A 17373-nucleotide genomic window follows, 5' to 3' on the forward strand; every position below is an offset into this window, starting at 1 on the left:
GGGTGGAGGAGGAGGGAGGGGAGGGAGTGGTGGAGGAGGGAGGAGTGGTGGGAGGAGGGGAGGAGGGTGGGAGGAGGGGAGGAGTGGTGGGAGGGAGGGAGGAGTGGTGGAGGGGAGGAGGAGGGAGGGGAGGAGGCGGTGGGAGGGGGAGGCGTGGTGGGAGGAGGGGAGGCGTGGTGGGAGGGGAGGGGCGTGGTGGGAGGAGGGAGTAGTGGTGGGAGGAGTAGTGGTGGAGGAGGAGTGGTGGAGGAGGAGTGGTGGAGGGAGGGGGAGAGGAGTGGGGAGGGTGTGTGAGGGGCTACAAGCTACTAGGTATTACTCCTTTGCACTGGAGCGTGAGGAGGGGGAGGGGTGGGTGGGGGTAGATGGGGGAGGTGGCAGAGGAGGAGAGCTAGGCGTTAATCTATGGCTTCAAAAATAGTGCAGACCAAAATGGCGTCAGAACAGCCCTCAGACTGCCGCAACAACCATAGACGTACTTTCACATAAGTTAACCTAAAGAAACTTTGAGAATACCTAACCTACCTCCCCCCCCACCATCTTCCCGTAACTTTAAAGGAGAGTTTGGCATAAACCTGACGAAAACTGAGAAAGATTTTGTGAAAGATTGTGAAAGTGGGATCCCCTGAGAGCAGCGTGGGGGGAGGTAGTACACGACGCCGCATTTCTTAAACCATCGGTACATTGGGAGCGCCGCTAACCACCTCCCCACTTACCCCTAATTTGTAAAGCCACTGTACCTCCTATTTACAGCTGGTTGGCTAAAGATGGTCCTGGGAACGAACCAGGGACCCTTAGGACGGGAGGTGAGTGTTGTATCCACTTGCCAGCTTTTTTAAAGAGTATGGATTCTTTCTTTCCCTTTCATAAGTTCTTCCGATTTTAGAGAGAGAGAGAGAGAGAGAGAGAGAGAGAGAGAGAGAGAGAGAGATGGGGAGAGAGAGAGAGAGAGAGAGGAGGTGAGTTGCATGGACCGTTGTTGTTTTTAAAGCGTGTTTACAAGGTGATAACAACGGCACACCCAAGACTTGGCACCACCACTACTAACACTACCACAATCAAGCATTGCATACCACTATCACCACCACAAGCACTACACTATCACTACCACAACTACAAGCATTACACTACCACTTATCACCACCACTACCTGCAACAACTAAAGAACTCCAACCACCAACACCAAGCACTACACTACCACCATAACCACCTGCAACACTAAATAAATCAACCACCACTACAACCACTACTCTACCACTATTACCCACCATCTCTACTCACCACCACTTGAAAACAATCTCTCTTCTCTCTCTCTCCACACACACCTGTCAATCACCCACAGACAAAGAAACATTCGTCCTCACTACCCCTGCCAAGCCAAGCCAAGCCAAGCTGCTGCTGCCACCTTCAGACAAGCGAGAAAATAGCGAGAGAGGAGTAGAAATTGTTGACGAGAGATTGAGATGACAAGAGAGGTTCAGGGAGATAAAGTGAGAGATAAATTGAGTCATGAGAGAGAGAGAGAGAGAGAGAGAGAGAGAGACAGGTTGATATAAGAGAAACAAGAATTAGTAAAGTTAATGAGAAAAAAAATGCGAATAAGAAGAAGAGAAACAATAAGACGACAGACTAGAAAGAAAGAAAGAAAGAAAGAAGAAGAAAAGAAACCGCCAACTCTCTTCACCAGGTGGGGTTCTACAGTCACAGAGTAAAACATCCGCCATCATTCTCCCCTTCCACTGAGACCAAGCGCCACAACCACCAGCTGTTAGGGGAGGGAGTGGGGGTTAGGTGGGGTAGAGGTGTGGGCAGGGTGTGTGGAGAGCAGGTGGGGGAGCAGGGGTGGAGAGCAGGAGCAGGGTGGGGAGGGGGGCAGGGTGGGAGAGGAGGGTAAGATAGTGTTATACTCTCTTGTCAATAGGGTTTGGTTTAGGGAAAAATTGGCAGTGATTTACGCCCTTGCTAAATTGAAGAGGACAATGTTATACCATGCACACTGGCAGCAATAAAATTTTTACTGTCTCATGCCAATGTTAGAAGACAGCTATAGCAACTGTTATTAAGGTCTAGAGTATCATTTTCAGAGGCAGCAACAAAATTCTTTACTGTCTATGTCAGGGAGAAGGCAGTGCTATGCAGCTGTCAATTAGGGGTGAGGCCTGAAGTACACTGGAAGCAATAGATGCTCTTCACAATGTAGATAAAGACGGCAAGAGGATGCTGATACCCAGTGTCGTATAGCAGGAAATATACGGTAAAGACCTTACAGTGGACGACCTTCCTGGCTTAGACTGGTGAAAGGGGATGACAGTGCTATACGCCCGCTTCAATAGGGTTCAGGTACAAGGAGAAAGGCTCGCAATTTACGCCCTTCCCTGAATAGTTCTTTGCCGAGCAAGACAGTGCTACACTACTAGCTACTAAGGTGAAGGGTCACGGTGTTACACAACCAGAAGTGACGCTCTTCCTGACACAAGCAAACCCTGTGGGGATAACAGTGCTATACACCCTTGTTTATTAGGTTGATTAGATAGGATAAAATACTGACAATGAACGACCCTCCTGACTTTTGGCTCATAGAGACAGAGACAGTGTTATACTAAGATAAGAAGCACACGGTTATCGCTCTTACTGACGATGCTGAATGCGGTTTCATCCTCAAGTGAGCGTAGGGCGAGCACCGTGAACTAAGGCGTCTTCAGGCACTAATGAACTGTTTCACTGTCACCTCCTCGGTGTCATTAATCAGTCCTGGGCAGATCCACCACCTACCTACTACACCTCCACCGCCATCACAAGCAATCAACAGCGTCTGGCGTTCGTGTCTGACCACCCCCCACCATCTACGTATATAATAACACACCTCCACCACCATCACAAGCAATCAACAGGTTGGTTCGTGTCTGACAAATTAATTATCATTTTCTTCCAAGCGTTTTCGAATTTGTGGACAAAACAACAACTACCTTATAGTGATATTCCCCTCGACTTCAACCAAAGCCTTTGAGTGTGTCCCATACTCAAGACTAATTAATAAGGACAGTACACACACACACACACACACACACACACACACACACACACACACACACACACACACACACACACACACACACACACACACACACACACACACACACACACAAAAACGGCACTAAGGGAAGGGAAGGGAGAGAGCGTCAATTGGATGTGGTTAACAGATAGGCTACAAGAGGGTCAAAGTATTCCTGGTACAAAATCTATTGAGGAATGTTACAACCGCTGTGGCCTGACGTTAACTCTTTAGTACGTACATTAACAACACAGATACCCACGTAGACAGGAACGTTAAGTAAATCTGACGAAACAAAAATTGGGAGTAAAATTAAATAAAATTACTCGGAGAAAAACAATTACAGTAAGGCCAATGGAAAATTTTAGTACAGATAAAAATAAAATTAATAATAGCATATGATATACTTATATTCTTTTGTTATATTCTGCTGTTGTTATACTATACTGTTGGCTGTTGGAGGCAGGTAAGGAATTGCCTAGTCCTGTTGGTCTCATCTTTCCTTCCACCCGATAGTTCTGTTGACGTGATATAGATCTCTCTCTCTCTTTTTTTTTACACACACACACACACACACACACACACACACACACACACACACACACACACACACACACACACACACACACCAAATAATGTTATCACCCGGACAGAACATGACATACACGTTATTGTTTTCACCTATAGGTACAAATACTCCGTTATGGGACACTGAACAAATAGCTCGGTGGGAACAATGTGAGTAAATGACTTGGTTCTGGGACAATTGCAGTGCGTGGTTTTTGATGGTTTTTGAAAGAAAACAAATACGTAGAACCCAAATTCGCCGCAAACAGAGAAGCTCAGGGAAGCAGCCATCCCCTGGTCTCCCTGCTCACCTGGTACGATGTCTCCGTAAACTTCCTGCCTCTGGTACGTCTACGGAAAGGGTCGTGGAAAGGGGACGTGATTGCAGCCCGTATCATCATTGGGTATGACTTTGCTTGGGAGATTGGTATCCCGCATCCCTGAGCAACGCTCTTGTGCGTTATGCAGAAGACCCGACAGCCGCACCCTTATCCACTACATAAGATGTCCCCACACACAACGCTTCCGTGACGCCTGCCGGACCACCACTCCACGACCCCGGCGGAGACACGATGATCCTCCCATACTGGCCAGATATTTGTAAATAATATTGATAATGTGTTAAAGGAATATCCTTCCTTCCTTAGGCTTTAGTAAGCCCATAATATTTATACTGTATATACTTGTCACACTTTGCCAGATGCTTCTGGTGTTAGTGTACAGGGGTACCTAGTGACAGCACTAGGATCCCTTTCCTCTATCAAGGAATAAACAATTGAAATTGAAATTGAACAAATACGTCTTGGGAACAATATGAACAAAAACAAATTTAACAAGACATTAATAAATAACTATAACAATAAAAAATCTAACCTACCTAACGTAACACACTAACAACCTAACCTAACCTAACCTAACGAATCGTAACGTAACGTAACCTAACCAACTAAATAAGGGTAATACTGTTCATCATCACACCTGTCTCAATAATACGCTTCTGACACTCAATAATACCTTCTCTGGCACTCAATATACGCTTCTCTGGCACTCAATATACGCTTCTGACACAATATCCACTTCTATTCAATAAACGCTTCTCTGGCACTCAATATACGCTTCTGCACTCAATATACGCTTCTCTGGCACTCAATATACGCTCTGGCACTCAATATACGCTTCTCTGGCACTCAATATACGCCTCGACCTCAATATACACTCTCTGGCACTAATAATACGCCTTTGGCACTCAATATACACTTCTGGCACTCAATATACACTTCTGCATCAATATACACTGGCACTCAATAATACGCTTCTGGCATCAATAATACGCTTCTCTGGCACTCAATATACGCCTTCTGGACTTAATATTCGCTTCTCTGCACTCAATACACTTCTCTGGCACTAATAATACGCTTCTCTGGCACTCAATAATACGCTTTCTGGCACTCAATATACGCTTCTGGCACTCATGTCTCTGGCACTCAATGTACGCTTCTGACTCTCAATATACACTTCTGCACCATACCTTCTCTGGAATCAATAATACGCTTGCACTTATATACACTTTCTGGAACTCAATAATACGCTTTCTGGCACTCAATATACGCTTTCTGCACTCAATATACGCTTTCTGACTCTCAATATACACTTCTTCGTAATTAATAATACGCTTCTGGCACTCAATATACACTTCTCTGGCACTAAATACGCTTTCTGGCACTCAATATACGCTTCTCTGGCACCAATACGCTTCTCTGGCACTAATATATGCTTTCTGGCACTCAATGTACGCTTCTCTGACCTCAATATACACTTCTCTGGCACTCAATATACGCTTCTTCGCACTCAATAATACGCTTCTGCACTTCATATACACTTCTCTGGCACTCAATATACGCTTCTGCACTCAATAATACGCTTCTCTGGCACTCAATATACGCTTCTCTGGCACTCAATATACGCTTCACTGGCACTCAATATACGCTTTTACCCCTACTGACGTAGGTATGTAAGTGTTTGTTAAGTCAAGTATCGAGAAAGTCAAGTTGATATCAGGTTACAATTTTATAACATTTAACCCCACATTGTATATCAGAGGTGGGTTTTATTTGGGGTTATAGATGGCCAGTTAACTCAGTTAGTCAGTCAGTCTACCACCCAGTTACACATCCACCCACTCAATCAATCAATCAGTCATCCCACCAAACCACCCACCACCCAATCAACAAGTCGCTCACCCACCCACCAGTCAGATATCCCACCCACCTAATCAATCAGTGTCACCCACCCACCCAATCAACCCAGTCACCCACCTTACCCAACCAACCAGTCACCCACCCACCCAATGAAGTCACTCCAGCTCTACCCAGTTAGTCACTGAGCCAAGCATTAAGCCGATAAACGTTTATATCATAGTGTAAGTGAATGATAGTGTACATAAAGCTATATAAACATTGTGTATAAACATTGTATATAAACATTGTATATAAACATTGTATATAAACATTAACAGACGCCGGCGTGAATAACTGCCCACTATACCTATATACGTTTGACTTGTGGTAATTGAGCTCATAACTCTCTCTCTTCTTTCTTCTCTCTTCTTCTTCTCTCTTTCTCTCTCTCTCTCTCTTCTCCCTCTCTACTCCTCCATCCCATTCATTTCCTCTCCACCCCCTGAAACAAACAATAAATTGAAACGAAACAGTCGACTTATGACCCCCCCAAGGCTACAAATTTATGGTATCGGTATTCAGTTGGTGTAGAGAGAGAGAAGAGAGAGAGAGAGAGAGAGAGAGAGAGAGAGAGAGAGAGAGAGAGAGAGAGAGAGAGAGAGAGAGAGAGAGAGAGAGTGTGTGGTGTGTGTGTGTGTGTCTAGTAGTGATGTAGTCCCGCTTGTGGGGGGCTACAGGCATTGTGTATATTAAGGTTGTTGTTGTTGTTATTGTTTTGTTGTTGTGGTTGTTTCTTTGCTGTTGCTATGTATATTGTTTTGTTGTTTTTTATTATTGCTGCTGCTGTTTCTTGTTTGTTGCTGTTGTTGTTTTTGTTGTTGTTTTGTTGTTGTTGTTGTTGTTGTTGTTGTTGTTTTGTTGTTGTTTTGTTGTTGTTGTTGTTGTTGTTGTTTTGTTGTTGTTGTTGTTGCTATGTTGTTTTTTTTGTTTGTTGTTGTTATTGTTGTTGCTGCTGTTATTGATTGTTGTTGTTGTTGTTGTTGCTGGTTGTTGTTGTTGTTTTTGTTGTTGTTTTGTTGTTGTTATTGTTGTTGTTGTTGGTTTGTTGCTGGTATTATTAATAAAACCAGAAGCCACAATAGCTGTAGGATACAACTAGCGTTAACTATGCACACTCTTATGATGCTGAAAACCTCAATCCAGGTTTAACATATTATTAAACCAATGTTAACCAAACCTTTACTAACACTAGTTCTTGTTTACTTTATATACTACTTTAAACCGACTTATAACCGACCGACTTTAACCGATCTACTTATAACCGATTCTACTTATACAATGACTTCCACTTATAACTGAGCCTGCTTATAACTGACCTACTTATAACCGGGGATCTACTTTACAACGACTTACTTATAACTAGGCGCATTTATAACTGACTCCATTGTAACGACTCATTTATAACTGACTCCATTATTGTTTGACCTACTTTATAACTAGCTTAATTTATAACTGGACTTGGTTTACAATGGACTACTTACAACGACCTATTTATAACTGACTTATTTATAACCGACTCATTTCAACGACCTACTTGTGAGTAACTGACCTGCTTATAAATCGACTCCACTTGTAATGACCCATTTATAAATGGATTTACTTATAACCGACCTACTTATAACTGGGGACTCCACTTTGGTCCGACTTATTTAGTAACTGACCTACTATTAAATAATTATTTGTAACTGACCTGTTATAACCGACCCATTTATAACTTTCGACTCATTTATATAACAATTTATTTATAACTGATTCCGTTTATAACCGAACGATGAGTACCGACCTACTTATAACTGATTCCATATAATCATCTAATATAACTGACCTACTTATAACTGACTCCGGTTTATAGAACTGGAATGGCATTTATAATGACCGCCAATAACTTACTTGTAACTGACCTGTTTATAACTGACCTACTTATAACCGACCTATTTATAACGACTACACGAGATAAACTTATTTATAACCGACTCTACTTAACCGACCTGCTTATAACCTGGGACCTACTTAAACTGGTAATGCAGGTACAACAACTAATTATAACTGACGTATTTATAACCACCTATTATAATTGATTCACTTACGTTTATAAATGACCAACTTAGTGGATCTGTTTATAACCGACTTACCTATATAACGACCTACTAACTGACCCATTTATTAACTGACTTAATATAACCGGGGACTTACTTGTAACTGACCTATTTATAACCGACTTAATTTATAACTGACCTATTATACAACAACTTACTTGATAACTTGACCTGTTTATAACTGGACTCTACTTATAAACTGACTCTACTTAACCGACCTACTAACTGACCTACTTATAAATGACCTTACTTATAACCGGACCTTTATAACCGAATCGTTTATAATCGACTCATTATACAACAATCCATTTATAACGACCTGCTTATAACCGACCTACTTATAACCGACCTACTTATAACTGGACCTACTTTATGTACAACAACTTATTTATAACCGACCTATTATAACCGGTTCTGTTTATAACTGACCCACTTATAACCGACTCTACTATCAGCGTCAACTAATTATAACCGACGTAATTTATAACTGACCTACTTTATAACTGACTCTACTTACTTATAACCGACCTACTTAAAAGCGATCTGCTTTATAACCGACTTACCTATATAACGACTCTACTAACCGACCTACTTATAACCGACCTACTTATAAACTGACTGTACTATAACTGACTCCACTTATACAATCAACTTATTTATAACTGACCTGTTTATAACTGGGGACTCCATTATAACTGACCCACTTTATAACCGACCTACTTTATAAACAAATTACTTATAATCGACCCACTTTATAACCGACCTTGCTTATAACTGACCTACTTATAACCGACCTACTTATATGCAACAACTTAATTATAACTGACGTACTTATAACTGACCTACTTATAACTCGACCCACTTATAACCGACCCACTTATACAACAACTTACTTATAACCGACCTACTTGTTGATCTGCTTTATAACCGACTTACCTATATAACGACCTACTAACCGACCTCTATAACTGACCTACTTATACAAGGACCCATAGGACTCCACTTTACACCCTCGCCACCCAGTGTCACCCTCGCCACCCAGGTCACCACACGCCACCCAGTGTCACCCTCAACAGCCAGTGTGCACCCTCGCTGCCACCCAGTCCGCCACCTGTCACCCCACCCAGTACACCCTCGCCACCAGTGTCATCCTCACCCAGTGTCACCTCGCCGCCCAGTGTCACTGCCGCCCAGTGTCACCTCGCCCAGTGTCTCGCCAGTGTACCCGCCGAGTGTCACCTCTGCGGCCACTGAGTGTCACTGCCCAGTGTCACCTGCCGCCCAGTCACCCCTCGCTGCCCAGTGTCATCCTCGCCGTCCAGTTGTCACCCTGGTCCAGTGTTACCTCGCCACCCAGTGTAACCCTCGCCACCCAGTAACCCCGCCACCCAGTGTCATCCATCGCCACCCAGTGTCACTCCCCTGCCACCCAGTGTCACCTCACCACCCAGTGTCACCCGCCACCCAGTGTCACCCGCCACCCAGTGTCACCCCCTCCACCCAGTGTCATCCTCGCCACCCAGTGTCACCTCGCCATCCAGTGTCATCCCTCGCCACCCAGTGTCACCTCACCCAGTGTCACCTCACACCCAGTGTCATCCTCGCCGCCCAGGTCACCCCCCGCCGCCCAGTGTCACCCTCGCCGTCCAGTGTCACCCTCGCTGTCCAGTGCTCACCTCGCCGTCCAGTGTCACCCTCTCCGCCCAGTGTCACCCTCGCCGTCCAGTGTCACCCCGGCACCAGTGTCACCCTCGCCGCCCAGTGTCACCCTCGCCGTCCAGTGTCACCGCCGCCCAGTGTCACCCTCGCCACCCAGTGTTATCCTCGCCACCCAGGTCACCGCCACCCAGTGTCATCCCTGCCACCCAGTGTCACCTCGCCACCCAGTGTCATCTTCGCACCCAATGTCACCTCGCCACCCAGTGTCACCCTCGCCACCCAGTGTCATCCTCTGCCCCAGTGTCACCCTCGCCGCCCAGTGTCACCCCCGCCACCCAGTGTCACCCCTGCCACCCAGCCATCCTCGCCACCCAGTGCCCCTCACCCAGGTCACCCCTCCGCCCAGTGTCACCCCTCACCCAGGTCACCACCCAGTGTCATCCTCACACCCAGTATTCATCCCTGACAACGGTGCATCATCCCTCGCCACCCAGCATCATCCCCGCCCAGAGTCACCCGGTCGCCGCCCAGAGGTCACCCTCACACCCAGTGTCACCGCCACCCAGTGTCACTGCTGTCCAGTGTACCTCGTCCAGGTCACCTCGCCACCCAGTGTCACCGCCACCCAGTGTCACCTCGCCACCCAGTGTCACCCTCGCCACCCAGTGTCACCCCTCGCACCCAGTGTCATCCTCGCCCAGTATCATCCCTCGCCACCCAGCATCATCCTCGCCGCCCAGAGTCACCTGTCGCCGCCCAGTCACCCCGCCACCCAGTGTCACCCTCGCACCCAGCATCATCCTCGCCGTCCAGTGTCACCCTGGCACCCAGTGCCCTCGCCACCGCAGGTCACTGTCGCGCCCAGTGTCACCCCTCGCGCACCCAGTGCCCTCGCCACCCAGTGTCACCTCGCTGCCCAGGTCACGCCCAGTGACAACCCAGTCACCTCACCCAGCATCATCCTCGCCGTCCAGTGTCACCCCGGCACCCAGTGGCCACCGCAGCCCAGTGTCACCTGCCACCCAGTGTCACCCCTGCTGCCCAGTGTCACCTCGCTGCCCAGTGTCACCTCGCCGCCCAGTGTCACCCTGCCGCCCAGGTCACCCCTCCTGCGTCACCCCGCCGCCCAGTGTCACCCCTGCCGCCCAGTGTCACCCTCTGCCAAGGTCACCCCTGCCGCCGTGCGTCACCCTCGCCACCCAGTGTCACCCTCGCCACCCAGCATCATCCCCGCCGTCCAGGTCACCCCGGCACCCAGTGCTCGCCACCCAGTGTCACCCTCGCCACCCAGCATCATCCCTCGCCGCCCAGTGTCACCCCTCGCCACCCAGCATCCCTCGCCGCCCAGTGTCACCTGCCGTCCAGTGTCACCCTTCGGCACCAGTGTCACCCTCGCCGCCCAGTACCCCGCCACCAGCATCATCCCTCGCCGCCCAGTGTCACCCTGCCGTCCAGTGTCACCTCGCACCCAGCATCATCCTCGCCGCCCAGTGTCACCTCGCCGTCCAGTGTCACCCTCGGCACCCAGTGCCCCCTCGCCGCCCAGTGTCACCTCGCCACCCAGCATCATCCTCGCCGCCCAGTGTCACCGCTGTCCAGTGTCACCCTCGCCACCTAGCATCCCCTCACCCAGGTCACCGTCCAGTGTCACCCTCGGCACCCAGTGTTCTCCCTGCCCAGTGTCACCCTCGCCACCCAGCATCATCCTCGCCCAGTGTCACCCCCTCGCCCAGTGCCACCTCGCCGTCCAGTGTCACCTCGCCACCCAGCATCATCCTCGCCGCCCAGTGTCACCCTCCACCCAGCATCATCCTCGCCCAGTGTCACCCTCGCCGCCCAGGTGTCACCCCCGCCGCCCAGTGTCACCTCGCCGCCAGTGTCACCCTTCGCCGCCCAGTGTCACCCCTCCGCCCAGTGTCACTCGCCACCCAGTGTCACCCTCGCCACCCAGCATCATCCTCGCCGCCCAGTGTCACCCTCGCACCCAGTGTCACCTGCCGCCCAGTGTCACCCCCTCTCCGCCCAGTGTCACCCCTCTCCGCCCAGTGTCACCCCTCGCCACCCAGTGAGGCTTGATTCCAGCCTCCTAGTGAGAGAGGAAGTGTTACCTCCAGTCCACAGCGTGCTCCAGAAACAGCAAGCCTGGCACCCCCATTCTCACCTCTCCCTCCCTCCCTCCTCCTTATCCTACTCTCCCCTCCATCCCTACCTCTCACTCATTCACTGGAGGCGTCAGGCTTCGAGTCTCTAGGTCGAGGGTTAATCTATGATGTGTGTGTATACTTGAACCACATGCATGAACAAACACACACTACTTTTGTACTCTGAATCAGGTATGGCGATCATCCAGCTATGATACAATGGTATAAGTTATTGCTGATGTCACATTCATTGAGTTTTAGACGACTAAAGAGGTCGATACGGACCGGCAGAATCTGTTCACAGATGTTGTACAGTATATGGGGGGGCTACATCTAGTGAGGAGTGCCTTCCTCTTGCGTTGGCACATGTCTGTCTTGGTTTGTAGTCGGGCTAACTGAAAGTATTACACCTGTGTGGTGCTCTCCAAGCGTTACGATGTGGAGTAATCGTCTCTCAGGTGAGGGGTCGATTTGACACTTTTTCAGGTTTGTCTTAAGACTATCCTTACACCTTTCAGTTGCCCGCCAGCGTTACGTTTTACTATTCGTCAGGTGATTGTACCCCTGATGCTCCTACAGTAGTCAGCGAGAATACTAGCATTTGTCTCTCTTCCCAGCGAACCTGAGGATGGAAATTACGTTGGTGTAAGCCAAGTGCCTTGAGGTCTCCTGTATGTGACCCATGTCTGTGCCATATAGCAGGGGAGGACCACTGCTCGATATATGTGTAACTTTGCAGATAATTTCAGTTCTCACAGCTGAAGACACGGTCTGTGGTCTGCCAAAGGCTTGAGATGCACACCTGATCCGATGCTGAATTTCTTAATCGATGTCCCAGTGGTGGACAGTGGAGCTGAGATACCGAAAGTGGGTACATTAGAGGGTAATAGAGCCAAGCTGGATGAATGATGGAGGTGTGTCTGAACCAGGAAAGGATGAAAGAGAATCTGAGTCTTACATACATTCACCCTGCTGAAGTGTGCATACTTCCTCTGTAGGAGTTCAGGATCTCCTGTAGGTCGCGATCAGTGTGAGTAACAACGGTGAGGTCTGCATACTGAAGTTCAGTAATGAAGCTGCTGACACCTTTTGTTCCTGCTTCGAGTCATCTTAAGTTGAAAAGACCCTTCATCTGGAATTTCGATATCCACCTGCTGGCTAAATTGCACTTGCAGGAGTAAGGAAGGCCGCCAAGAAAATGGAAAAGAGAATTAGTGCCAGTACACTCTTTGTTAACCCCTGTTTGAATGAAGAAGAACTCAGACTGAGGACATTGTGCAGGCTATGCTGTTCATGCCATCGTGGAGTTGCCTCACAATGGCGATGAATTTTGGTGGCAGCTAAACCACCTAAGGATCCACCAGAGGGTTTCCATGTTGACCGAGTCAGCGTCGGTTAAGTCGATGGTACATCAATGACGCTGTTCTTCTCTCTTTTCCTGTATCTGGCGGGTAGCAAAGATCCTGTCATTGGTGCCACTAATGGTTTAAAGTCACGTTGAAATCTGGAGGAAGTTTCTGCCCCAAAACACACACACACACACACACACACACACACACACACACACACACACACACACACACACACACACACACACACACACACACACACACACACACACACACACACACGGGTTCAAGACATCGTACTTTAGGGGTTAAATATTTGACAGAACGAACGGAGGAAACCTGACGAGTCGACGGAAGGAGACAGACAGACGAGAGGGAAGACAGTACTAAACAAGAGCTGTGCCAGACCAACCACCACCTGTTCTTCCATAAAGGTGAATCCCAAGTATACGTCAATCCAGCGTCGACTATCTCGTCACCAATTCTCCTTTCCTCCACTGACAACAATAACAACAAGGAAAGACAAAAACAATGGCTGTTTTCCATTACGCTAAGGGGAGAAGGGGTGAAGGAGGAGCGGAGGAACAAGACCTGAAATGAAAAGGATTTTTCCAAGGAAGGAAGAGTGAGGGTCGAGGGGTTGATCAGATGAAAAGTAATATCGGATTCCTTTACTGTCGTCTTACTGTCACTGACGGGGGTAGGGGGAGGAGAAGGGAGGGGTGCAGAGGTGTTGTCTTGTGTGTTCCAGTCGGAGATGACACCACTGACTGACACAGACAGGTATACAAGAGGGATGACTGACAGACACACAGAAGTCCTGTTGCTTCTAATAGATTGATTTATGAGGGAAGAAGAAGAAGAAAATAAAGAAGAAGAAGAAGAAGAAGAAGAAGAAGAAGAAGAAGAAATAAAGAAGAAGAAGAAAGAAGTAAAGGTTAAAGAAGAAGTAAAGAAGAAGAAGGAAAGAAGTAAAGGTTGAAGAAGAAAGAAAGGAAGAAGAAGAAGAAGTTAAGTAAGAAGAATGAAAGGAAGAAGAAGAAAGAAGAAGAAGTAATAAAAGAAGAAGAAGAAGAAGGTTGTTAAAGAAGAAGAAGAAGAAGAAGAAGAAGAAAAGGAAGAAGAAGAAGAAGAAGAAGAAGAAGAAGAAGAAAGTTGGTTGAAGAAGTTAAGAAGAAGAAGAAGAAGAAGAAGGTAAAGAAGAAGAAGAAGAAGAAGAAGAAGTTGAAGAAGAAGAAGAAGTAAAGGAAGTTGTTAAGAAGAAGAAGAAGTTAAAAGAAGAAGAAGAAGAAGAAGAAGAAGAAGAAGAAGAAGAAGAAGAAAGAAGAAGTTAAAGAAGAAGAAGAAGAAGTAAAGAAGAAGAAGAAGTTAAAGAAATAAATAATAATAAATAAATAACAGTTAAATAATAATAATAAATAAATAATAATAGTTGTATTAAATAATAAATAATAATAATAAATAAATAAATAATAAATAAATAAATAAAATGTTAAAACAGTTAAAATAAAGTTGTTGTTAAATAAATAAAATAGTTAAATGTTAAATAAATAAATAATAAATAAATAAATAAAATAAAATTAAAAAAGTTTAAATAAAATAAACAGTTAAATGATAATAAATAAATAAATGAATAGTTTGTTTAAATTAAATAAATGAAATAAATAAATAAATAAATGTTGAAGAATAAAGTTTAAATGAATAAATAAATAAATAGTTTAAATAAATAAATGAATAAATAAATAAATAAATAGTTTAGTTTAAATAAATAAATAAAATATTAAATAAATAAATAAATAAATAAATAAATAATAGTTGTAAATAAAATAATGAATAAATAAATAAATAGTAAAATAAATAAATAGTTAATAGAAGAAGAAGAAGATTATGTAAGACGAGACGATCATCATCTTGCTGTTATCCCAACAACAAGAGAGTGATGTGTGGCATTGTAGCTTTTTATTGTGTACACCCAATGCTGCTGCAAACACACACACACACACACACACACACACACACACACACACACACACACACACACACCCCTAACCCAAACACTCCTATCCCCTGAACCAAACACCCTCACCCTCTTGAACCAAACACCCTCACCCCTGAACCAACACCCTCACCCTTGAACCAAACACCCCAAACCCCTTGAACCAAACACCTCACCCTGAACAAACACCTCACCCTTGAACTAAAACACCCTCACCCTTGAACCAAACACCTCACCCTTGAACCAAACAACCCCTCACCCTGAACTAAACACCCCTCACCCTGAACAAACAATCACCCTTGAACAAACACCCTCCCCCTTGAACTAAACACCCTCACCCTTGAACAAACACCCTCACCCCTTGAACTAAACACCTCACCCCTTGAATTAAACACCCTCACCCTTGAACAAACACCCTCACCCCTTGAACTAAACACCTCACCGTTGAATTAAACCTCACCCCTGAACTAAACACCCTCACCTTGAACTAAACACCCTCACCCCTTGAACTAAACACCCTCACCCCTTGAACCAAACACCCTCACCCTTGAACTAAACACCTCACCCCTGAACCAAACACCCTCACCCTGAATCAAACACCCTCACCCTTGAACCAAACACCCTCACCTTGAACTAAACACCTCACCCCTTGAACTAAACACCTCACCCTTGAACTAAACACCTCACCCTTGAACTAAACACCCTCACCCTTGAATAAACCCCTCACCCTTGAACACCCCCACCCTTGAACTAAACACCCCCTCACCCCCCTGAAGCTTAATACATAAGTACTAGAATCTTAACGTGCATAAACAAGTAGACCTCAGTAGGACTAGTGAGAGGTGGGGGCTGCTGAGGGCTAGGGTCTGGTGAGGGCTGAGGGGCTGCTGAGGGCTAGGGTCTGGTGAGGGCTGGAGGGGGCTGGAGAGGGTTGGTGAGGGCTGGAGGGAGGAATGAAGGCATGGAGGAAGGAATGATTGGCATGGAGGAGGTGAATGAAAGGGATTGGAGGGAGGAACGAAAGGGTTGAGGGAGGAATGAAGGCGGCTGGAGGGAGGAATGAAAGGGGCTGGAGGGAGGAATGAAAGGGCTGAGGAGTGTCGAAGGCGGGATGGGAGGAAATGACGTGCGTATGGAGGGAGGAATGATTTATGCATGAGGAGGAATGAAAGGGCTGAGGAGGAATTAAGGCAGATGGAGGGAGGAAAGGATTTATGGTTGGGAGGATGGAAGGGGCTGGAGGAGGAATGGCTGGAGGAGAATGAAAGGCTTGAGGGAGGAATGAAGGTATGGAGGAGGAATGAAGGCGGCTGGAGGGAGAATGAAGGCGGGCTGGAGGGAGGAAGGCTGGAGGAGGAATTAAGGCAGATGGAGGGAGGAATGAAGGCATGGGAGGAAGGAATGACGGCGGCTGGAGGGAGGGAATGAAAGGGGCTGGAGGAGGAATTAAGGCAGATAGAGGGAGGAATGAAGGCATGGAGGAAGTGAAATACAGTACAGAGGGAGACAAGAGGCTGGAGGAGGAATGAAAGAGGCTGAGGGAGTGAATAGGCAGCTGGAGAGAGGAATGAAGGAGCTGGGAGGCAGGAATGAAGGGGCTGGAGTGGAGGAATGAAGGAGCTGGGAGAGGAATGAAGGGGACTGGAGGGAGGAATGAAAGGGACTGGAGAGAGGAATGAAAGGGGCTAGAGGGAGGAATGAAGGGGATGGAGAGAGGAATTAAGGGGGCTGGAAACAGAAATGAAAGGGCTGGAAACAGGAATTAGGGGGCTGGAAACGGGAATGATGGGGACTAGAGGTAGGGATGATGGGGATTGGAGGTAGGAATGATGGGGGCTGGAGGGAACAGTGAAGGGGGATGGAGGGAGAAATGTAGGGCTGGAGGGAGGAATGAAGGGGGCTGGAGGGATGAATGAAGTGGGCTGCAGAAAGAATAAAAGGGGCTGGAGGGCTAGGTTCATCCCTCTTCCGTGTCTATCTTAGCCTTTATACAATAAGATATCTCAGGGCTACACTGGGGGGCTTGGTAGTGTGTCGGTACCTCGCAGTTTCCTCCATTCTTATGTTCTCACTCACTCACCACCTCGCTCCACCCACTCACACACTCAACACACCTCACTACTCACCACCTCGCTCACCCACCACTCACCACCTCACCCACTCACCACCACCTCACCCACCACCTCGCACACTCACCAAACACTCACTCACTCACTCACCACCTCACCACTCACTCACCACCTCGGCTCACTCACCAAACACCCACCACTCACTCA

At 46.9% G+C, this 17373-nt stretch overlaps 1 protein-coding gene across 1 annotated transcript; it reads left to right on the plus strand.

Annotated features, from left to right (window-relative positions):
* The first annotated feature begins 432 nt into the window (after window positions 1–432).
* Window positions 433–11680, plus strand: LOC121858905 (extensin-like). Its single transcript, XM_042355559.1, has 3 exons — window positions 433–475; window positions 8976–9310; window positions 9476–11680. Exons 1-3 carry the CDS (start codon window positions 433–435, stop codon window positions 11678–11680), a joined length of 2583 nt encoding a protein of 860 aa, XP_042211493.1.
* Window positions 11681–17373: the final 5693 nt, after the last annotated feature.

Source organism: Homarus americanus, unplaced genomic scaffold (assembly GCF_018991925.1).
Source record: "Homarus americanus isolate GMGI-L3 unplaced genomic scaffold, GMGI_Hamer_2.0 scaffold39070, whole genome shotgun sequence".
NCBI classification, from domain to species: domain Eukaryota; kingdom Metazoa; phylum Arthropoda; class Malacostraca; order Decapoda; family Nephropidae; genus Homarus; species Homarus americanus.

Excerpts from the sequence above, each read along its gene's own strand:
- LOC121858905 (XM_042355559.1), top strand. The coding sequence starts at position 433 with ATGGCGTCAGAACAGCCCTCAGACTGCCGCAACAACCATAGAC. Across the intron at positions 476-8,975 it reads CTGCCGCAACAACCATAGAC|TGTCACCCTCGCCACCCAGG; the intron begins GTACTTTCACAT and ends CTCGCCACCCAG. Across the intron at positions 9,311-9,475 it reads GTGTTACCTCGCCACCCAGT|TGTCACCTCGCCATCCAGTG; the intron begins GTAACCCTCGCC and ends CTCGCCACCCAG.